This window comes from Amblyraja radiata, chromosome 28, assembly GCF_010909765.2.
Source record: "Amblyraja radiata isolate CabotCenter1 chromosome 28, sAmbRad1.1.pri, whole genome shotgun sequence".
Classification (NCBI taxonomy): domain Eukaryota; kingdom Metazoa; phylum Chordata; class Chondrichthyes; order Rajiformes; family Rajidae; genus Amblyraja; species Amblyraja radiata.
In genome coordinates, this window is record NC_045983.1 from 2,217,186 (window position 1) to 2,233,427 (window position 16,242).

The 16,242-nt window shown below is 44.2% G+C and overlaps 1 protein-coding gene across 7 annotated transcripts in view; it reads right to left on the reverse strand.

Moving 5' to 3' along the window:
* Positions 1-16,242, reverse strand: part of cux1 (cut like homeobox 1) — a 445,449-nt gene that overhangs the window by 291,245 nt on the left and 137,962 nt on the right. For all 7 annotated transcript variants that reach the window (XM_033045571.1, XM_033045568.1, XM_033045567.1 and 4 more), the window contains exon 4: positions 108-186. In XM_033045571.1, the coding sequence (XP_032901462.1) occupies positions 108-186 (79 nt within the window). The remainder of the gene's footprint in view (positions 1-107; positions 187-16,242) is intronic.

Consider the following 16,242-nt stretch of genomic DNA (forward strand, 5'->3'; position numbering starts at 1 on the left):
CAAATCCCATCCAAAACAAAGGATGTAATGAAACCGTTTCTAAAGCTGGGAAAGGAAGAGGAAATGCATAGGTACTACAGTCACACATCATAGTTCTGGAAACATACCTGGAACATCAATTAATCTTTTGTAAACATTCAAAAAGGCTGCCTCTGCTTCTTTGCTTCTTTTACTTAGTGCATCAATCTGAAACATAAATAATACATTCTTATTACAATAGAAGAGTCACTTCTTTTCAGGTATTCCTGTTTAATGGCAAAACTTCAAAGTCTTAGCAACTGTGCATGAAAAAAACAAATGACCCCATCACTCGAAGGACAACAGAGCTTTTCCCTTGGTCATTATCTTTCCTTCCACTTTTTCCTCTGGCATTCCTTGCTTTAAAGCTTAGTCTTCAGCACGCCCCAGTATTGACGTAAAGCTTTTTTACCTTCTTTTTTTCTCTCTCCGCAATTGTATCCTGGTCTTTTTTTTATGATTGTGACAAATTTATTACTGTAGCAAGATAGTTCAGTTCAGTTTAATTTATTGTCACGTGTACCGAGGTACAGCGAAAAGCTTTTGTACCCTGCTATTTAGTCAGCAGAAATACGATACATAATTACAATCAAGCCATATACAGTGTATAGATGCATGATAAGGGAATAACATTCAGTACAAGGTGACGCCAGCAAAGTCCAATCAAGGATAGTTCTTCAATTCTATCAGTGTTGAGAGGCAGCTCAATTTATTTACTTTTGTACCTGATGTTCTTACGTCACCACTGTCCTCATTTTTAGTCTCAACATTCACAGTTTTTCCAGCTATTATTTTCATAATTGCTCAAAATTTAATCACCCATGCCTGAAACTAAAAATAAATATTACTTCAGCCATAAAATAACAGGTGGCTTGAGCTGACTGTAGTAACATTGAAGGAGGAGGACAACCAACAGGTGCTCATGCTGTGATGATTCTGGCCTGTAGCCACTTGTTCACGCTTCAAACAGCCGCTGCAACCATGCTCACACCACTACACACCCAATCATCTCAGAGAAGAAGTTGGTTTATCTTCTGAAAGTTATTCTCTCCCTGTGTGTACAGTATGTCAATAACAGAATCCCTGATTCACAATGTGCGTTGTGAATCAGGGATTCACTGCACACTACAAGTACACATTCCAAAGAAGACTCCACAGACTGCTGTGGAAGCCAAGTCAATGGGTATTTTTAAAGCGGAGAATGACAGGCTCTTGATTGGTGAGGGTGTTCAGGGATATGGGAGAAGACAGGAGAATGAGAGGGAAAGATAGATCAGCCATGATTGAATGGCGCAGTGGACTAGATGGGTCAAATGGCCTAATTCTGCTCCTAATAGCCTTGTGAAAGCAGGCCACCGTCAAGTTGCCTACTCGATCGCATATTTATATCATGCAACCCGAGGTAAACAAGCTGTTGCACACCTGATTGCCTCAGCATGAACCAATACGGTCAGTGGATTAGACCCTGTAAAACTAAGTGTGCAGTACATGTAAGATTCATAGAATAACACAGCATGGAAAAAGGCCCTTCAGCCCAACTCATCCATGCCGCCCAAGGTGCCTCCATAAGCAATCGCCATTTGCCCTCATGTCATGCAGATACCTCTAAACCACTCCTATCAACATATCTGTAAAATATCTTTTAAACAACGTAATTGTAGCCGCTTCTACCACAACCTCAGTTTATATTTCCAAAGAGGGACAAGCATATGGACAGGTACATGGATAGGAAAGGTTTAGAGGAATATCATAAGGTCATAGGGTCATAAGTGATAGGAGTAGAATTAGACCATTCGGCCCATCAAGTCTACTCTGCCATTCAATCATGGCTCATCTATCTCTTCTAACCCCATTCTCCTGCCTTCTCCCCATAACCTCTGACACCTGTACTAATCACTAATCAATATTGGCCATACGTGGGAAATAGGACTAGCTTAGATGGAACATCCTTGTTGGCTTGGGGGAGTTGGGCCAAAGGATTTGTTTCCCTGCTGTATGACTCCAAGGATATGCCCTGGAGGCAATCTGACTGGTAAGACATGCAGAGTAGCAGCACACATTCCTATGTTCCAATGGATGCCTTGAAGCAGCAAGAGGAAAATTGTGCTCTATAGATGGACAACGAGGCCAAGAATCAAACCCCCAAAGATAGTGGCAGCAAAAAGCTGTGGATGTAAATAGAGAAGTCATCCCACAAGGATCTGCTATTCGTATTGGTTTGTTTTTAGTATTGGTATTATAGATACTAGATGACTTATCGCAAGATATTCAATGGTCTCAAATATAGCGGATGCAGTTTCAAATGGCATATCACTGTCCTATCCCATTCAATGCACAATCTCCCACGTGCCAACAATGTCTGTCATTCACAACTCATCTGTCAAGATTATATGCACCATGACACACTAAGATCAGAACATGAACTGTATGCTTCACACCCATCACAAGTGCATCAACTGCCATGTGCAGCACTTAATAACTAACTTGTGTGTATTTTCCAGAATAAGTTGGTGCAATATTGAAGTGATCATTCATTCACTGGTGGAAGAAAGCCTGCTCCAATTGGGGTGTTGGTCTGAGAACATGGTCTGGGACCTGTCCAAGATGGCAAGAAATGGCAGAGTTGTGGACGCAGTCCAGACCATCACGCACTCCAACTTGTCTTCCATTGACACCTCATGCTGCCTCGGCAAGGCCACCAGCATAATCAGGGACCAGTCTCACTCAGGACACTCCCTCTTCTCCCCTCTCCCATCAGACAGGGGGTACAGAAGTGCAAAAACGCATAGCTCTGGTTTCAAAGATAGTTTCTTTACAGCTGTTATCAGGCAACTGAACCATCCGCTCAACAACTAGAGAATGGTCCTGACACACATCTTTCTTATTGGAAAGCTTTGAACTATCTTTAATTTGACCTTACTGGACTTTATCTTGCACTAAACATTATACCCTTTATCCTGCATCTATACACTGTGGACGGCTTGATTGGAATCATGCATAGTCTTTCTGCAGACTGGATAGCACACAACAAAACCTGTGTGTGTGGTGCAGTGAGGCAGCAGCTCCACCAGCTGCGCCACTGCTGCACAACCACTATACTGTCCAGCATCACAAAGGTTCCCAGGGAAGGACTCACCAACCATGGTGAACTATCTTAACATCAAACTTCAATAGAAAGCATAAAGTTGTATAAAGAGAGTTGGCAGATCAGAAGATAGGAAGAAATGAAAACTGCAAAAATGACATACATTAACAAGAGTGGAAAAAATAGAGCAAACATAGAGAAAGCTAACTAGAAATGTAGAAACAGATAGTAACAGATAGTAAAAGGGGTAGCAGACCACCAGTTGCTGGAAAATCAGTGGAGGACCTGCAGTAACGTTAAATCTGGAATTGTATGGGAGGGAAGGAAGAAAGGAATGAGAAACTCTGGAGAATGAGTGGCCAGTGAGACAGATGATGCATTGCATTCAATTTTCTGAAATTCCCCAGATTTAGAAATGTAACTCCTTTGTTCAATAAGCTACGGCCAGAGGAACCTGCAAGCCAGCTCAACATCTGCCATAGAGAAAATCTTACAAACTGTTATTATAGACATTACAGAGGGGCACTGAGAAAGATTCAGATGATCAGGCTGTGGCGCAGCGGTAGAGTTGCTGCCTTACAGCGCCATAGACTCAGATTCAATCCTGTCCATGGGTGCTGCCTGTACGGAGTTTGTACGTTCTCCCGGTGACCATGCGGGTTTTCTCCAGGTGCTCCGGTTTCCTTCCACACTCCAAAGACGTACAGGTTTGTAGATTAATAGGCTTTGGTAAAATGTTAAATGCTCCCTAGTGTGTAGGTTAGAGCCAGTGTACATTGGTGATCGCCAGTCGGCACGGACTCAATGGATCAGATGGCCCGTTTCTGTGCTGTATCTCTGAGGTCTTAAGTCTATAGTGGTGTGTCACAGGGTTTGAACCTTGAGCCTCAACTGTTCACAATTTTCTATCTGTTTTGGATGAAGATGCCAAAAGTCTGGATGAGAAATTGACTGTTTATTAAGATGGGTTGGAAGCATGGATCGCACCTGTACTGAAGGGGGACCGATAACCTTGCTGGGAGATTTACAAGTGCTACTCAAGGGAGTTTAATACTAGTGAAGCAGGGCAGTGGGACTTAAAATGAGGGTGCAGCAGGTGGAGAGGCTGACTCATATGTAGAAAATAGAACAGGCAAGTCCAGTGGGAAGAGCAGACACAGACATCAGGGGAAGTATGAGAGGGCAGGTGGATTAACTGCATTTGTATTAATGCAAGGAGCCTCACGGATAAGAAGGAACAACTGAGAGCGTGGATCAGCACAAGGGATTAGTTAATAGTCAAGAGACTCAAGAGTGTTTAATTGTCTAGGTACCAACAACAGAACAATGACATTCTTATTTACAACAGCATAACGGGCCTGTAAACATACTACACATAGATCATTTATAATAAACAACAATTCAATAAATTAATGACCCCAAATGCTGGAGCTAAAAAAGCCCAAAGTCCTCAGTGCAACCAAAGGTAGTCCATTGTTGGGGTTAATGTTGTCTAGTGTTCAAGAGCCTAATGGTTGACGGGAAGAAGCTGTTCTCAAACCGATGGTCCTGGTTTTCAGACTCATACTTTCTTCCCAATGTTAGAAGTAAAATGTGAGCGTGGTCAGGGTAGTGTGGGTTTTTAATGATGTCGGCAGCGGCTACCTTTGATGATAGGAAGGTCAGTGCTGGTGATGGACTGGTCAGTGGCCACAACTCTTTGCAAACTCTTTCACTCCTGGGCGTTGAGTTATCAAAGCAGGCTGTGATGCAACCAGTCAATGTGCTCTCTAACGTACACATTTCAAAGTTCAAAAGAGTATTTATCAACATATTGAACCTCCTCAATCTTTGAAGAAAGTAGAGAAATAAGTAGCTTGCATTTTGGATAATTATATCTCTATGCTGGGCCCAGGACCGATCTTCTGAGATTTGCACATCCAAGAAATACAAGGTGTTGACTCTCTCCACCAGCAACCTTTCGATAAGACAGGCTTGTGTGTCCTCAGACTCCCCTTCTAAAGTCAACAATCACCTCCTTGGTCCTGCTGATGTTGAGAGTAAGATTGTTGTTCTGGAGCCATTCAATCGGGCAATCTGGCAACTCAATGTGATTTTGTGAAAGGGTAGCACATTGGCGCAGCGGTAGAGTTGCTGCCTTACAGCCCCAGAGACACAGGTTCGACCCTGAAAATGGGTGCTGTCTGTACAGTTTGTATTTTCTCCCCGTGACCTGCATGAGTTTTCTCCGGGTGCTCCAGTTTCCTCCCGCACTCCAAGGATGTACGGGTTTGTAGGTTAATTGACTTCTAATGTGTTTAGGATAATGTTAGTGTGCGGGGATCGCTGGTCAGCGTGGAGTCGGTGGGATGGAGGGCCTGTTTCTGCACTGTATCTTTCAACTAAACTAAACTTGACTGTTTTATTGAAGCACCCCAAGCAGTTACATAGAAACATAGAAAATAGGTGCAGGAGGAGGCCATTCGGCCATTCGAGTCAGCACCGCAATTAATTGTGATCATGGCTGATCGTCCCCAATCAATAACCCGGGTAGTGTATGCCAAATTAGAAGATTTGACATTCATACCACTGGCTTATAAGCTACTCAAGTGAAATATGAGGTGCTTTTCCTCCAGGTTACACCTAGCCCAACTCTGGCAATAGAGGAGGCCCAGGACGGAAAGGTCAGTGTGGTCATGGGAAGGGGAGTTAAAATGGCCGATGTACTTGCGAGACCTACAGGAGCACACATCGGGAACACGGATACAGTAGGTGAGGTTAGAGGAGGTGCATATGAACCTCTGATTCCGCTATTGGTGGCAGTGTGTAGTTCATCCAGTGCATCTTAGCAGCATCATGGGGTGGGATGGAAACTGCGGTCAGGATAGCCAAAGTGACTTTGTGCGGTGGGCAGGGGTAACAGCACTTCACCATTTAATATTCCCGATCCAGGGAGCAGGGGAAAGCACCATGAGGTGTTGAGAGGGTCATTATTGTGTTCCTAATAAAGTCTCAGCATTTGCATGTCTCATGCCTGTGTGTCCTTGACTCCAGGCACTCTTTTATAGTTTTAATTCATCAGCCTTTGAAGTGGAGCTGAATTATTATCATTGTACTAGAAATGTTGCAACTGCAGCTCACCATCTCTGTTCTTATATATTTGATGCCCTCGTTAATAATTGTCTCTGATCTTACATTGAATTATATCCTTCTCACGACTTCTTATGCCAAGACGTGGCACTGTTCTGATCCACAAACTCAATGGACCATTCTGGGCTCCCCCTTTCCTTCATCACCATAATATATTTAAATAATTTGTCCTGTATCTCTACATGACCATCTATATCTCTTGTTTCCCTTTCACCTGACTCTCAGTCTGAAGAAGGGTCTCGACTTATTCCTTTTCTCCAGAGACGCTGCCTGACCCGCTGAGTTACTCCAGCTTTTTGTGTCTATCTTCAGTTTAAACCAGTATCTGCAGTTCCTTCCTACACATATTAATTTGCAAATATGGTCAGGGACCAATTGCATTTATGAATCATGCACCATGTCCTAGCTTTATAAATGTATCCATGTTCTCTAAAGATGATGCCTGATCTGCTAAGTTACTACAGTACTTTGTGTTTTTACTTAATTTAAACATATTGCTCTGAAGATGAGCATAGACTGGATGGGATGAGTGGTCGCCTATTTGGTAGGAAGATATGAAAGGTAAGGATTACACTATATTCCACCCTTCACACCTTAGAGAAAGACACAAAATGCTGGAGTAACACAGTGGGACAGGCAGAGTCTGAAGAAGGGTCTCGACCCAAAATGTCACCCTTCTTCTCTTCTGAGATGCTGCCTGTCCTGCTCAGTTACTCCAGCATTTTGTGTCTACCTTCGATTTAAACCAGCACCTGCAGTTCTTTCCTACTTCACATCTTAGATCCGGATAGAGACATACAGCGCGGAAACAGGCCCTTAGGCTAATGCCGACCAAGATGTCCCATCCACACTAGTCCCACCTGCCCGCATTTGGCCCAGATCCCTCTAAACCTTTCCTATCCATGTATCTGTCCAAATGCCCTTTAAATATGGTTATTGCACCTGCCTCAACTACCTCCTCTGGCAGCTCGTTCCATATACCTCCATTTTATTGTATTGTATTGTATGTATGACTGCTTAAATTTCGTTCAGACTTCGGTCTGAATGACAATAAAGGCATATCTAATCTCTAATCTAATCTAATACCTACCAACCTCTATGCGAAAAAGCTGCTCCTCAGGTTCCTATTAAATCTTTACCCTCTCACCTTAACCTATGACCTCTGGTTCTTAATTCCCCTACTGTGGGTAATGACAGGCTGAAAAGGCTGAGGTGATCATTGAGATAAACAAGATCATGAGAGGCATGGATAATTTGACTGCGGAAGGTCCAGGCTTAAGGTGAGGTCGGAGCGATTTAAGAGGATCCTCAGGAACAACTCAGAAGGTAGTCCATTAGTGGGAATGAATAGCCAGAGGTAGCTGTCGAAGTGGATAAAATGACAACTTTTAATTCAAATCTGGACAGATAAATGGATAGAAGGGTTGTGAGGGCTATGGGCCAAATGCAGACAAAATGGACTAGCTTAGTATGCTAACTCGGTCGACATGGACAAGGTGGGCCAAAGGGACAGTTTCTGTGCTGTGTAGGTCTATGACTGTCAATATATCGCACAAACCAGGCACGTGCCATCAGGGTAGGCAAGGTAGGCACTGCCTACCCTGACTAAAATTATAAAGTGATAATTATTAAATATAAATAGTAAAGGCACGGGAGAATCATGCCTATCTAAGAGATCGATCTCTTAGGTAGGCATAATTCTCCATGCCTTTCATGCGCAGTACACGTAATACGCGAATGTGTGTGCAGCTCACGTGCCGTCGACGCTGCTTCAAGTCGTCAATGACAAGGGGAGCTGAAGGCAGCTGAAATTATGCCTTTGCAGTGTGGACTGCATACTGCGCATGTGCAGCGCAGGTTTCATGGTGGGTTTTTCAAACATGGATTGGCATTATCTTAAGAAACAAAGAGAGAAGAATGGAGTTTGTGTACAAATAATGTGGTAAGTAGATTTCTTTGAGCTATACGTTTTTAAATACCGTATTTCCCGGCAATGAAGACGCTATTTTTACCCAAAAATAAGACATGGAAATGTACCTGCATCTTGGAGGCCGAAGGTTAGGTTGTTAGCCAAGAAAGATAGACTTGGCTATGATGTTGCTGTACTGAGGGATAGCCAAGCTGATGGGAAGTGGCTGTAAAGTGGGAAGCGGCTGTAAAAGGACAGCGCTGCTGTGGGGGGCGGGGGGGAGTTCTTTTCACAGCGTGTGGGGAGTCGGGCCAGGGGTAAAGTTGCGGGAGGGCAGGAGCGTTGAGAAGGAGGGGGTCGGGGATGGCTAACAGGACAGCGGGCGGTGGAGTTTACTCCATGTGTCAGTGCGAGTAACCTCAATGGCCGGAAGTGGCTGCGCTGCCTTGCAGCTGCGGCTCGCCTGCAGTCCATTTGTCTTTTCTGTTTTTTGTTTTCTCTTGTCTCGTTTTTACAGTTTATTTCGGTTTATTTAGTTGTGTATGTGTGGGGGGGTGGGTGTAACATGTTTTTTGACTTCCTTCGGGGGGGATGCGACCTTTCCTGCCGTATCCCCCGTCTCCGTGTCTGTCTGCGCTGAGGCCTATCGCGGAACTGGCGGCCTCCAACTGCGACCGACCTCGAGGCTGCGGAGGCAGAGCCAGGACTTACCAACGCGAGGCTGGCCGACCTCGGGGCTGTGGTTGCGGTGCGACCCAACTTCCGACCCGACTTTGGAGCCTCGGAGGCTCGACCACGGGTCAGTGGACGACATCATCGGGAGCTCGAGTTCTGTTTTCCGGAGCTCCCGTAACTACAGCTGCGTCCGCTGGACTCGAGGACGACAGCTTCGGCAGCTTCGACCGCCCCGGGCCCCGGAGTTTGAACCGGCCCGTTTGCGGAGCACGGATTCAGCCGCGGGACTTACTTACCATCACCCGGCGGGGTCACATCATCGGAGGCTTGGATTGCCTCAGCGCAGAGGGAGAGCAAGGAGGGAAGAGACAATGGCTTTGGGACTTTAAACTGTGTTGAGTGTTTGTTATTTATTCTATGTTATGACTGCAGGCTAAACCATTTTGTTGCTCTGAAAAGTGCAATGACAATAAATTGAATCAAATCAAATCAAATCAAATTGGTTCCTTGTCCACACTGACACAGGAGTAAGCTCCACCGCCTGCTATCCTATTATCCATCGCCCGCTGACCCGCTCCGCTCTATGATCTTTGCTCTTGAGCTGGTCTCCTCACTGTTCAGACAGAGAGCACTGCCAAAGGTGAGCGGGCCGGCAGAAGGCGCTGAGGTCCTGGCAGCCGCTCGCAGTACCCGAGCTGCTTCCCTCCCCGACCACAATGTGGTGGCTCCGCGCCCGGAGTGCCGCGGCAGCGGTGAGTGAGTTACTGGCATGATTCCTGACACCCTACTTCTCAACGCTCCTGCCCTCCCCGCAGCTTTACCACTGGCCAGACTCCCCACATGCTGTGAAAGGAACTCTCCCCCCGATTGGTCCCTTGAACTAGTATAATCATTCAATAGGATCACAACTGATTCAACTTGTCCCGGTGTGCTCCCGTTTTTCCCACCATCTCTCCACCTGCCGTCACCCTCCACCCCCACCCATTCAGTAATTCAGAATGAATGAGATTTGGAAGCCTTGGGCAAATTGAATTGTTACTTTCTTTATTTTTATTTTTTATTTTTACGGAGAGGAGAACAATCTGCGCATGTGCGGTTTAAGATTTTTTTAAAGCCGACTGACTGCCTACCCTGAGTAATTACTCACGGCACGTGCCTGGCACAAACCCTGCAGTTCACCACTGGTCACACACTTCCCATCAGGAAAACATTTTTACATCACTTCCTCATAATACCAAGCCAAATGTGGATCCAATTATACAGCTCAGTTTGGATCCCTTGTACTTTATCTTTCTAGACCAGCGGGACCTTGATACACACCTTATGTTGAAGTGTTGGAGTCTTAGAGTCATACAGAAACATTGAAATATCCAATTTTAGGTAACTAAGCTACAAATCCACCCCAGCCCCTTCTTCCCTGTGCCCCACCTGCATGTGCACCCATGTCTCCCCTCCCCTTCCAGCAATATTCCATCCTCTGGCTTCACAATTACCACTTCTACCTTTATCTCACACCTTTTGTCTTTTCATCTCTGGCCTTTGAACAATCATATGCCTCTCAAAACCCCTTCGCACCTGTATCCACCTATTATTTGCCAGGCTTTGTCCTGTCCTTCCTTCCTTCCAGCTTTGCCCCACCCCCCTCTCCACACCCCCACCACCATCAGAATGAAGAAAAGTCCCGACATAAAACATTCCCAATCCATATACTCCAGAGATCTTGTTTGACGTGCTGAATTACATCAACACTTTGTATCCATTCCCTTAATTGAGGGGTGTCCCCATCAGACTCTGCCCCTCTATGTCCAGTAGTGGAAGGACCTTAGACTATGATCCTTGGTGTTGGTTGCATCAGGCTTCAGTGCATCCCTCAGCACACACTTCTGCAGTCTGGAATCAGGAGTGTAGATCCCTTGGCCCCTCAAGCCTGTTCAGGGGAGTTTAAACTAGAGTGGCAGGGGAATGGGAACCAGAGTAGCAGGCCGACAAGTGGAGAGAAGATGGAGGTTGTGATAGTTAAGTGTTAAAGAAAGGACATGTTTGCCTGTTGCCAGTGGCAACTTCTGGAATAGTGAAAGGATTTCTGACGATCTGAGAATGATGCATCCATTCACTGCCGTTTGCTGTTCGTGTCCTTTTTGTATTTGATGTCCCAAAATACGTTATCTCACACTTGTCATAGACTCATAGAGCATGGGAACAGGCACGTTCAGCCCAACTCATCCATGCCGACACAGATGCCCCATCTGAGCTATTCCCATTTGCCCGCGTTCAGCCCAAATCCCTCTAAATCTTTTCTATCCATGTCTTTGTCCAAATGTTTTTTAAATGCCATCAGTGTACTTGCTCAACTACCTCTGGCAGCTCGTTCTACCATCCTCTGTGTGGAAAACGTTGTCCCTCATCCTCCTATAAAACCTTTCCCCTCTCACCTTAAACCTATGCCCTCTAGTTTGTGGTTCCCCTATCCTAGGAAAAAGACTAAGCATTCATCCTAGCTATTCCCCTCATGATTTTATACATCTCTGGAATCACCCTTCGGTCCAAGGAATGAATTCCTAGACTGCCCAGTCTTTCCCTACAGTTCAGGCTTGAGAACTGGCAGCTCAGCAGCACCGTGGTGCAGCGGCAGAGCTGATACCTCAAAACGCCAAGAGACCTGGGTTCGATCTGACCTTGTGTGCTGTCTATGAGGAGTTTGCTCGTTCTCCCTGCGACCATGTGGGTTTCCTCCAGGTTTGTAGGTTAATTAACCTCTGTACATTGCCCCCACTGTGTAGGGAGTGGGTGAGAAAGTGAGAATAACATAGAACTAGTGTGAACAGGTGATCAATGGCCGTCATGACCGATGGGTCAAAAGGCCTGTTCCCGTGCTGTATCGCCAAACTAAGCATCCTCATAAATCTTCTCTGCACCCTTTCCAACTTAATGGCATCTTTGCTATAGCAGAGTGACCAAAACTGAACATAATTGCCACACAGCATACCAATTTCAATACTCACGTCACTGACTGATGAAGGCCAGAGTGCCAACATCTTCTTTACTACCCTATCTACATGCAGCACCACTTTATTCTTGTACTCTCAGATCCCTCTGCTTCACTACACACCTCAGGGCCGTGCCGTTGGCTGTGAAGGTCCTGCCCTGTTTCACCTCCCAAATTGCAACATCTCACACTTAAACTCCATTCGCCATTCCTCAGCCCATTTGCCCAGCTGATCAATTTCCCGCTGAAAATGTCAATACGCTTTGTCACTCTTCGAGATACCTCCTATTTTAGTGTCATCTGCAAACTGACTAATCATACCTTGTACATCTCATCCAAATTGTTAATGTAAACCACAAGCAGCAATGGCCCAGCACCAATCCCTGAGGCACGCCACCCATCAGACCTCCAGTCTGAAAAACAACCTTCCACAACCACTCTCTGTTTCCAACCATGAAGCCAATTTTATATCCAGTTAGCCTCTGCCCCAGAAGAGATCCCAATGGTCGAAAATAATCTAAATCCCTGCCCCCCCCCTGCGCCAACACCTCAGCTATAAAGTAATCTGTTCTATCTTCCCGTTCTTACCCTCACTAGCACTAGGATAGTCTATCCAAATGCATATATATCTTACCCCTCAGAATCTTCTCCAGTAACCTGCCTACCACAGATGTTCGGCTCATTGGTCTACAGTTCCCAGGCTTTTCCTTGCAGCCCTTCTTAAATAGAAACACAGCATTAGCCACCCTCCAGTCTCCTGGCTAACGATGGTTCGTACATCTCAACCAAGGCACCTGCAATTTTCTCTCTGGCTTCACATAATGACCTTGGATATATTTGATCAATTACCACAATTACAGTTCATTTCAAAATATTCAGCATTTCTCTAATGACCCTTCACCCAGTTTTATGTGTTCCACTTGCAAGGCACCAGCATGTGTGCCGTCTTGACCTTCCTCTTCAGGGAACCATTTATTCTTTCTCAAAGTTACTCTAGTCTACAGTCCCATTTCAACCTTTGCTGTTAAGTATCATATGCTTCAGCCTTTCAATAAATATTCCCCTTCTTGCTTTCAATCTAAAGCTAGAAGCATTGCAACAGAAAGTGTTTGGCTAAATCCACACTAACAAAGATATTAATTCAGAATACTGAAACATTATCATCAAACAACAGTGAGCTTTAACAGCCTCAATGGCCAAGAGTATGTATGAAATTATGCAGGAGCTGACCAAAACTGAGGAAAGAAAGTGTTTCTAACGAGAATCCCAAAAGGTAAATACAGGCCGTGAGATATCTGATAAGAAGAGAATGGGAGAGGTATTTAAAAGACCAACAGAGATTTGGAGATAGACAAAAATGTTGGAGTAACTCTTGGTCAGGCAGCATCTCTGGAGAAAAGGAATAGTTACGGGTCGCGACCCAAATTCAGACTGAGGGTGAGAGGAGAGGGAAACTAGAGATATGAAGAGGCACAGAACAAATCAGAGCCGGCACTGATAAGGAGCCCACAATGGTTAATTGTTCGCTGTGGAGGAGGTAATAACATAGAAATAAGAAAAGTGAAACTCTCAGGGCGACCAGGGTGAGAGAGGGACGGAGAGAGAGGGAATGCAAGGGTAGAGAAATCAATACACATACCGCTGGGTTGTAAGCTGTCCAAGCAAAATATGAGGTGCTGCTGTGATGTTGAGAGAGGAAAGAGCCATTGTGACATTACAGAAGATTACCGAGCTCAGGAGGTTTGAACTCCAGAAGAGAATAAACTCGAGGAAGAGAATTTAAAAATGGAGGAGGTTTCATAATTTTTTCAGGTGATGTGGGGAGCACTAGCAAGGCCTGCACTGACAGCCCATTCCTCTTTGCTCCTGACTTGGTAATACTGAACCACTGTCTGGTTGAAGCACTTTTGGACAAGGATTGCAAGATATAGATCCCCTTCACCACTACCAACCAAGCCAATCTTCAATCCAAGCAGCCATGAAGATGGATCCCGACGTGAAACATCACCTATTCATGTTCTGCAGAGATAGTGCCTTCCCGCTAAGTTACTCCAGCATTTTGTAACTTTTCTTTGTAAATCACCATCTGCAGTTCCTTATATCTCCATTCTATGTTTCTACAATAGTGTACAGCTTTGGTTAAAGAAGAAAACTTATCCTTGCTATTATTTTCATCATGTAATCATATCTGTTTTCTAGAAGTATGCTCCTGTCATTTTAGCATCATCTTATTATATATTAGAAGATTCCAGATGATTCTAGCAACCTAAAAATAATGTGAACATTTAAATAGTTTTCTTATTTAAAAGCAAAAACAAAATCATCTCTCAGTCTAAATATATCACAAATGAAAGAACAGCACGCAATTGCAGTGGTTAATTCTTTTCCCAGAGTGCTTCAATAGATGGCATTATTAATTAAGAACATACCATATGTACAAAGTTTCAGCCGGAGATATAATTGATGTTATATCTAAGACAACAGCATTGTTCACTGGATTTATACTAGGGAACCAGAACAAAGAAAATATCCATTTATTGCAAGCAGAACTAAGACTAAAATAAGTTTTTAAACAGAAAGGGGAAAGGAAAGCCTGACGGTTGAAAGAATAGGTGTATAAAAGAGTAAGAGACGCACAGAGATTAGTACCATCACGATAGAGAAGATCCAATCACAACTATTGTCTCAAATAGATCCTACATGTGATCTCTGCTGAACAATGCAAGGTCACTGAATTGGAAGCAGATGATAAAGGCTATCCAAAGTCTTCATAAAGAATATCTCCGCTGTGTAACTCAAGCACACATTGACACAATGTGATCAACGTTTGGGTGCAGGAAGAGGACAGGGGTTACGTCATAGCACAGAATCATTCCAACGGCAATGACCTGGCTCCAAAGTAAAAGTGTAGAGAAATGCAAGTGGGAATCAATATTAAAATAAACTAATACTAACACAATAAATGAGAATAAATCGTAGAACATAGCACAGGAACAGGCACTTCGGCCCACAATGTCAAACATAATGCCTAGTTACACCAATCACATCTTCTTGTACATGATCCATATGTCTCTATTCTCTGCACTGCCATGTGCTTATCTAAAAGCCTCTTAAACACCACCATCATGTCTGCCTCCACCTCCACCCCTCGCAATGTGTTCCAACCCTCACTACTTTCTGTGTAATAAAACTTGCACTGCACATTTTCATTAAATTTCCCCCTCTCACCTTATAGTTACAGTGCCCTCCATAATGTTTGTGACAAAGACCCATCATTTATTTATTTCCCTCTGTACCCCACAATTTGAGATTTGTAATTTAAGAAAATCACATGTGGTTAAAGTGCACATTGTCAGATGTTATTAAAGGGTATTTTTAAACATTTTGGTTTCACCATGTAGAAATTACAGCTGTGTTTATACATAGTTCCCCCACTTCAGGGCACCATAATGTTTGGGACATATGGCTTCACAGGCGTTTGTAATTGCTCAGGTGTGTTTAATTGCCTCCTTAATGCAGGTATAAGAGAGCTCTCAGCACCTAGTCTTTCCTCCAGTCTTTCCATCACCTTTGGAAATTTTTATTGCTGTTTATCAACATGAGGCCTAAAGTTGTGCCAATGAAAGTCAAATAAGCCATTATGAGACTGGGAAACAAGAATAAAACTGTTAAGAGACATCAGCCAAACCTTAGGCTTAACAAAATCAACTGTTTGGAACATCATTAAGAAGAAAGAGAGCACTGGTGAACTTACTAATCGTAAAGGGACTGGCAGGCCAAGGAAGACCTCCACAGCAGATGACAGAAGTATTCTCTCTATAATAAAGAAAAACCCCCAAACACCTGTCCGACAGATCAGAAACGCTCTTCAGGAGTCAGGTGTGGATTTGTCAATGACCACTGTCTGCAGAAGACTTCATGAACAGAAATACAGAGGTTACACTGCAATATGCAAACCACTGGTTAGCCGCAAAAATAGAATGGGCATGTTACAGTTTGCTACGAAGTACTTAAAAGAGCAACCACAGTTCTGGAAAAAGGTCTTGTGGACAGATGAGATGAAGATTAACTTATATCAGAGTGATGGCAAGAGCAAAGTATGGAGGAGAGAAGGAACTGCCCAAGATCCAAAGCATACCACCTCATCTGTGAAACACGGTGGTGGGGGTGTTATGGCCTGGTCATGTATGGCTGCTGAAGGTACTGGCTCACTTATCTTCATTGATGATACAACTGCTGATGTAGCATAATGAATTCTGAAGTGTATAGACACATCCTATCTGCTCAAGTTCAAACAAATGTGTCAAAACTCATTGGCCGGCAGTTCATTCTACAACAAGACAATGATCCTAAATCTACTGCTAAAGCAACAAAGGAGTTTTTCATAGCTAAAAAATGGTCAATTCTTGAGTGGCCAAGTCATTCACCCGATCTGAACCC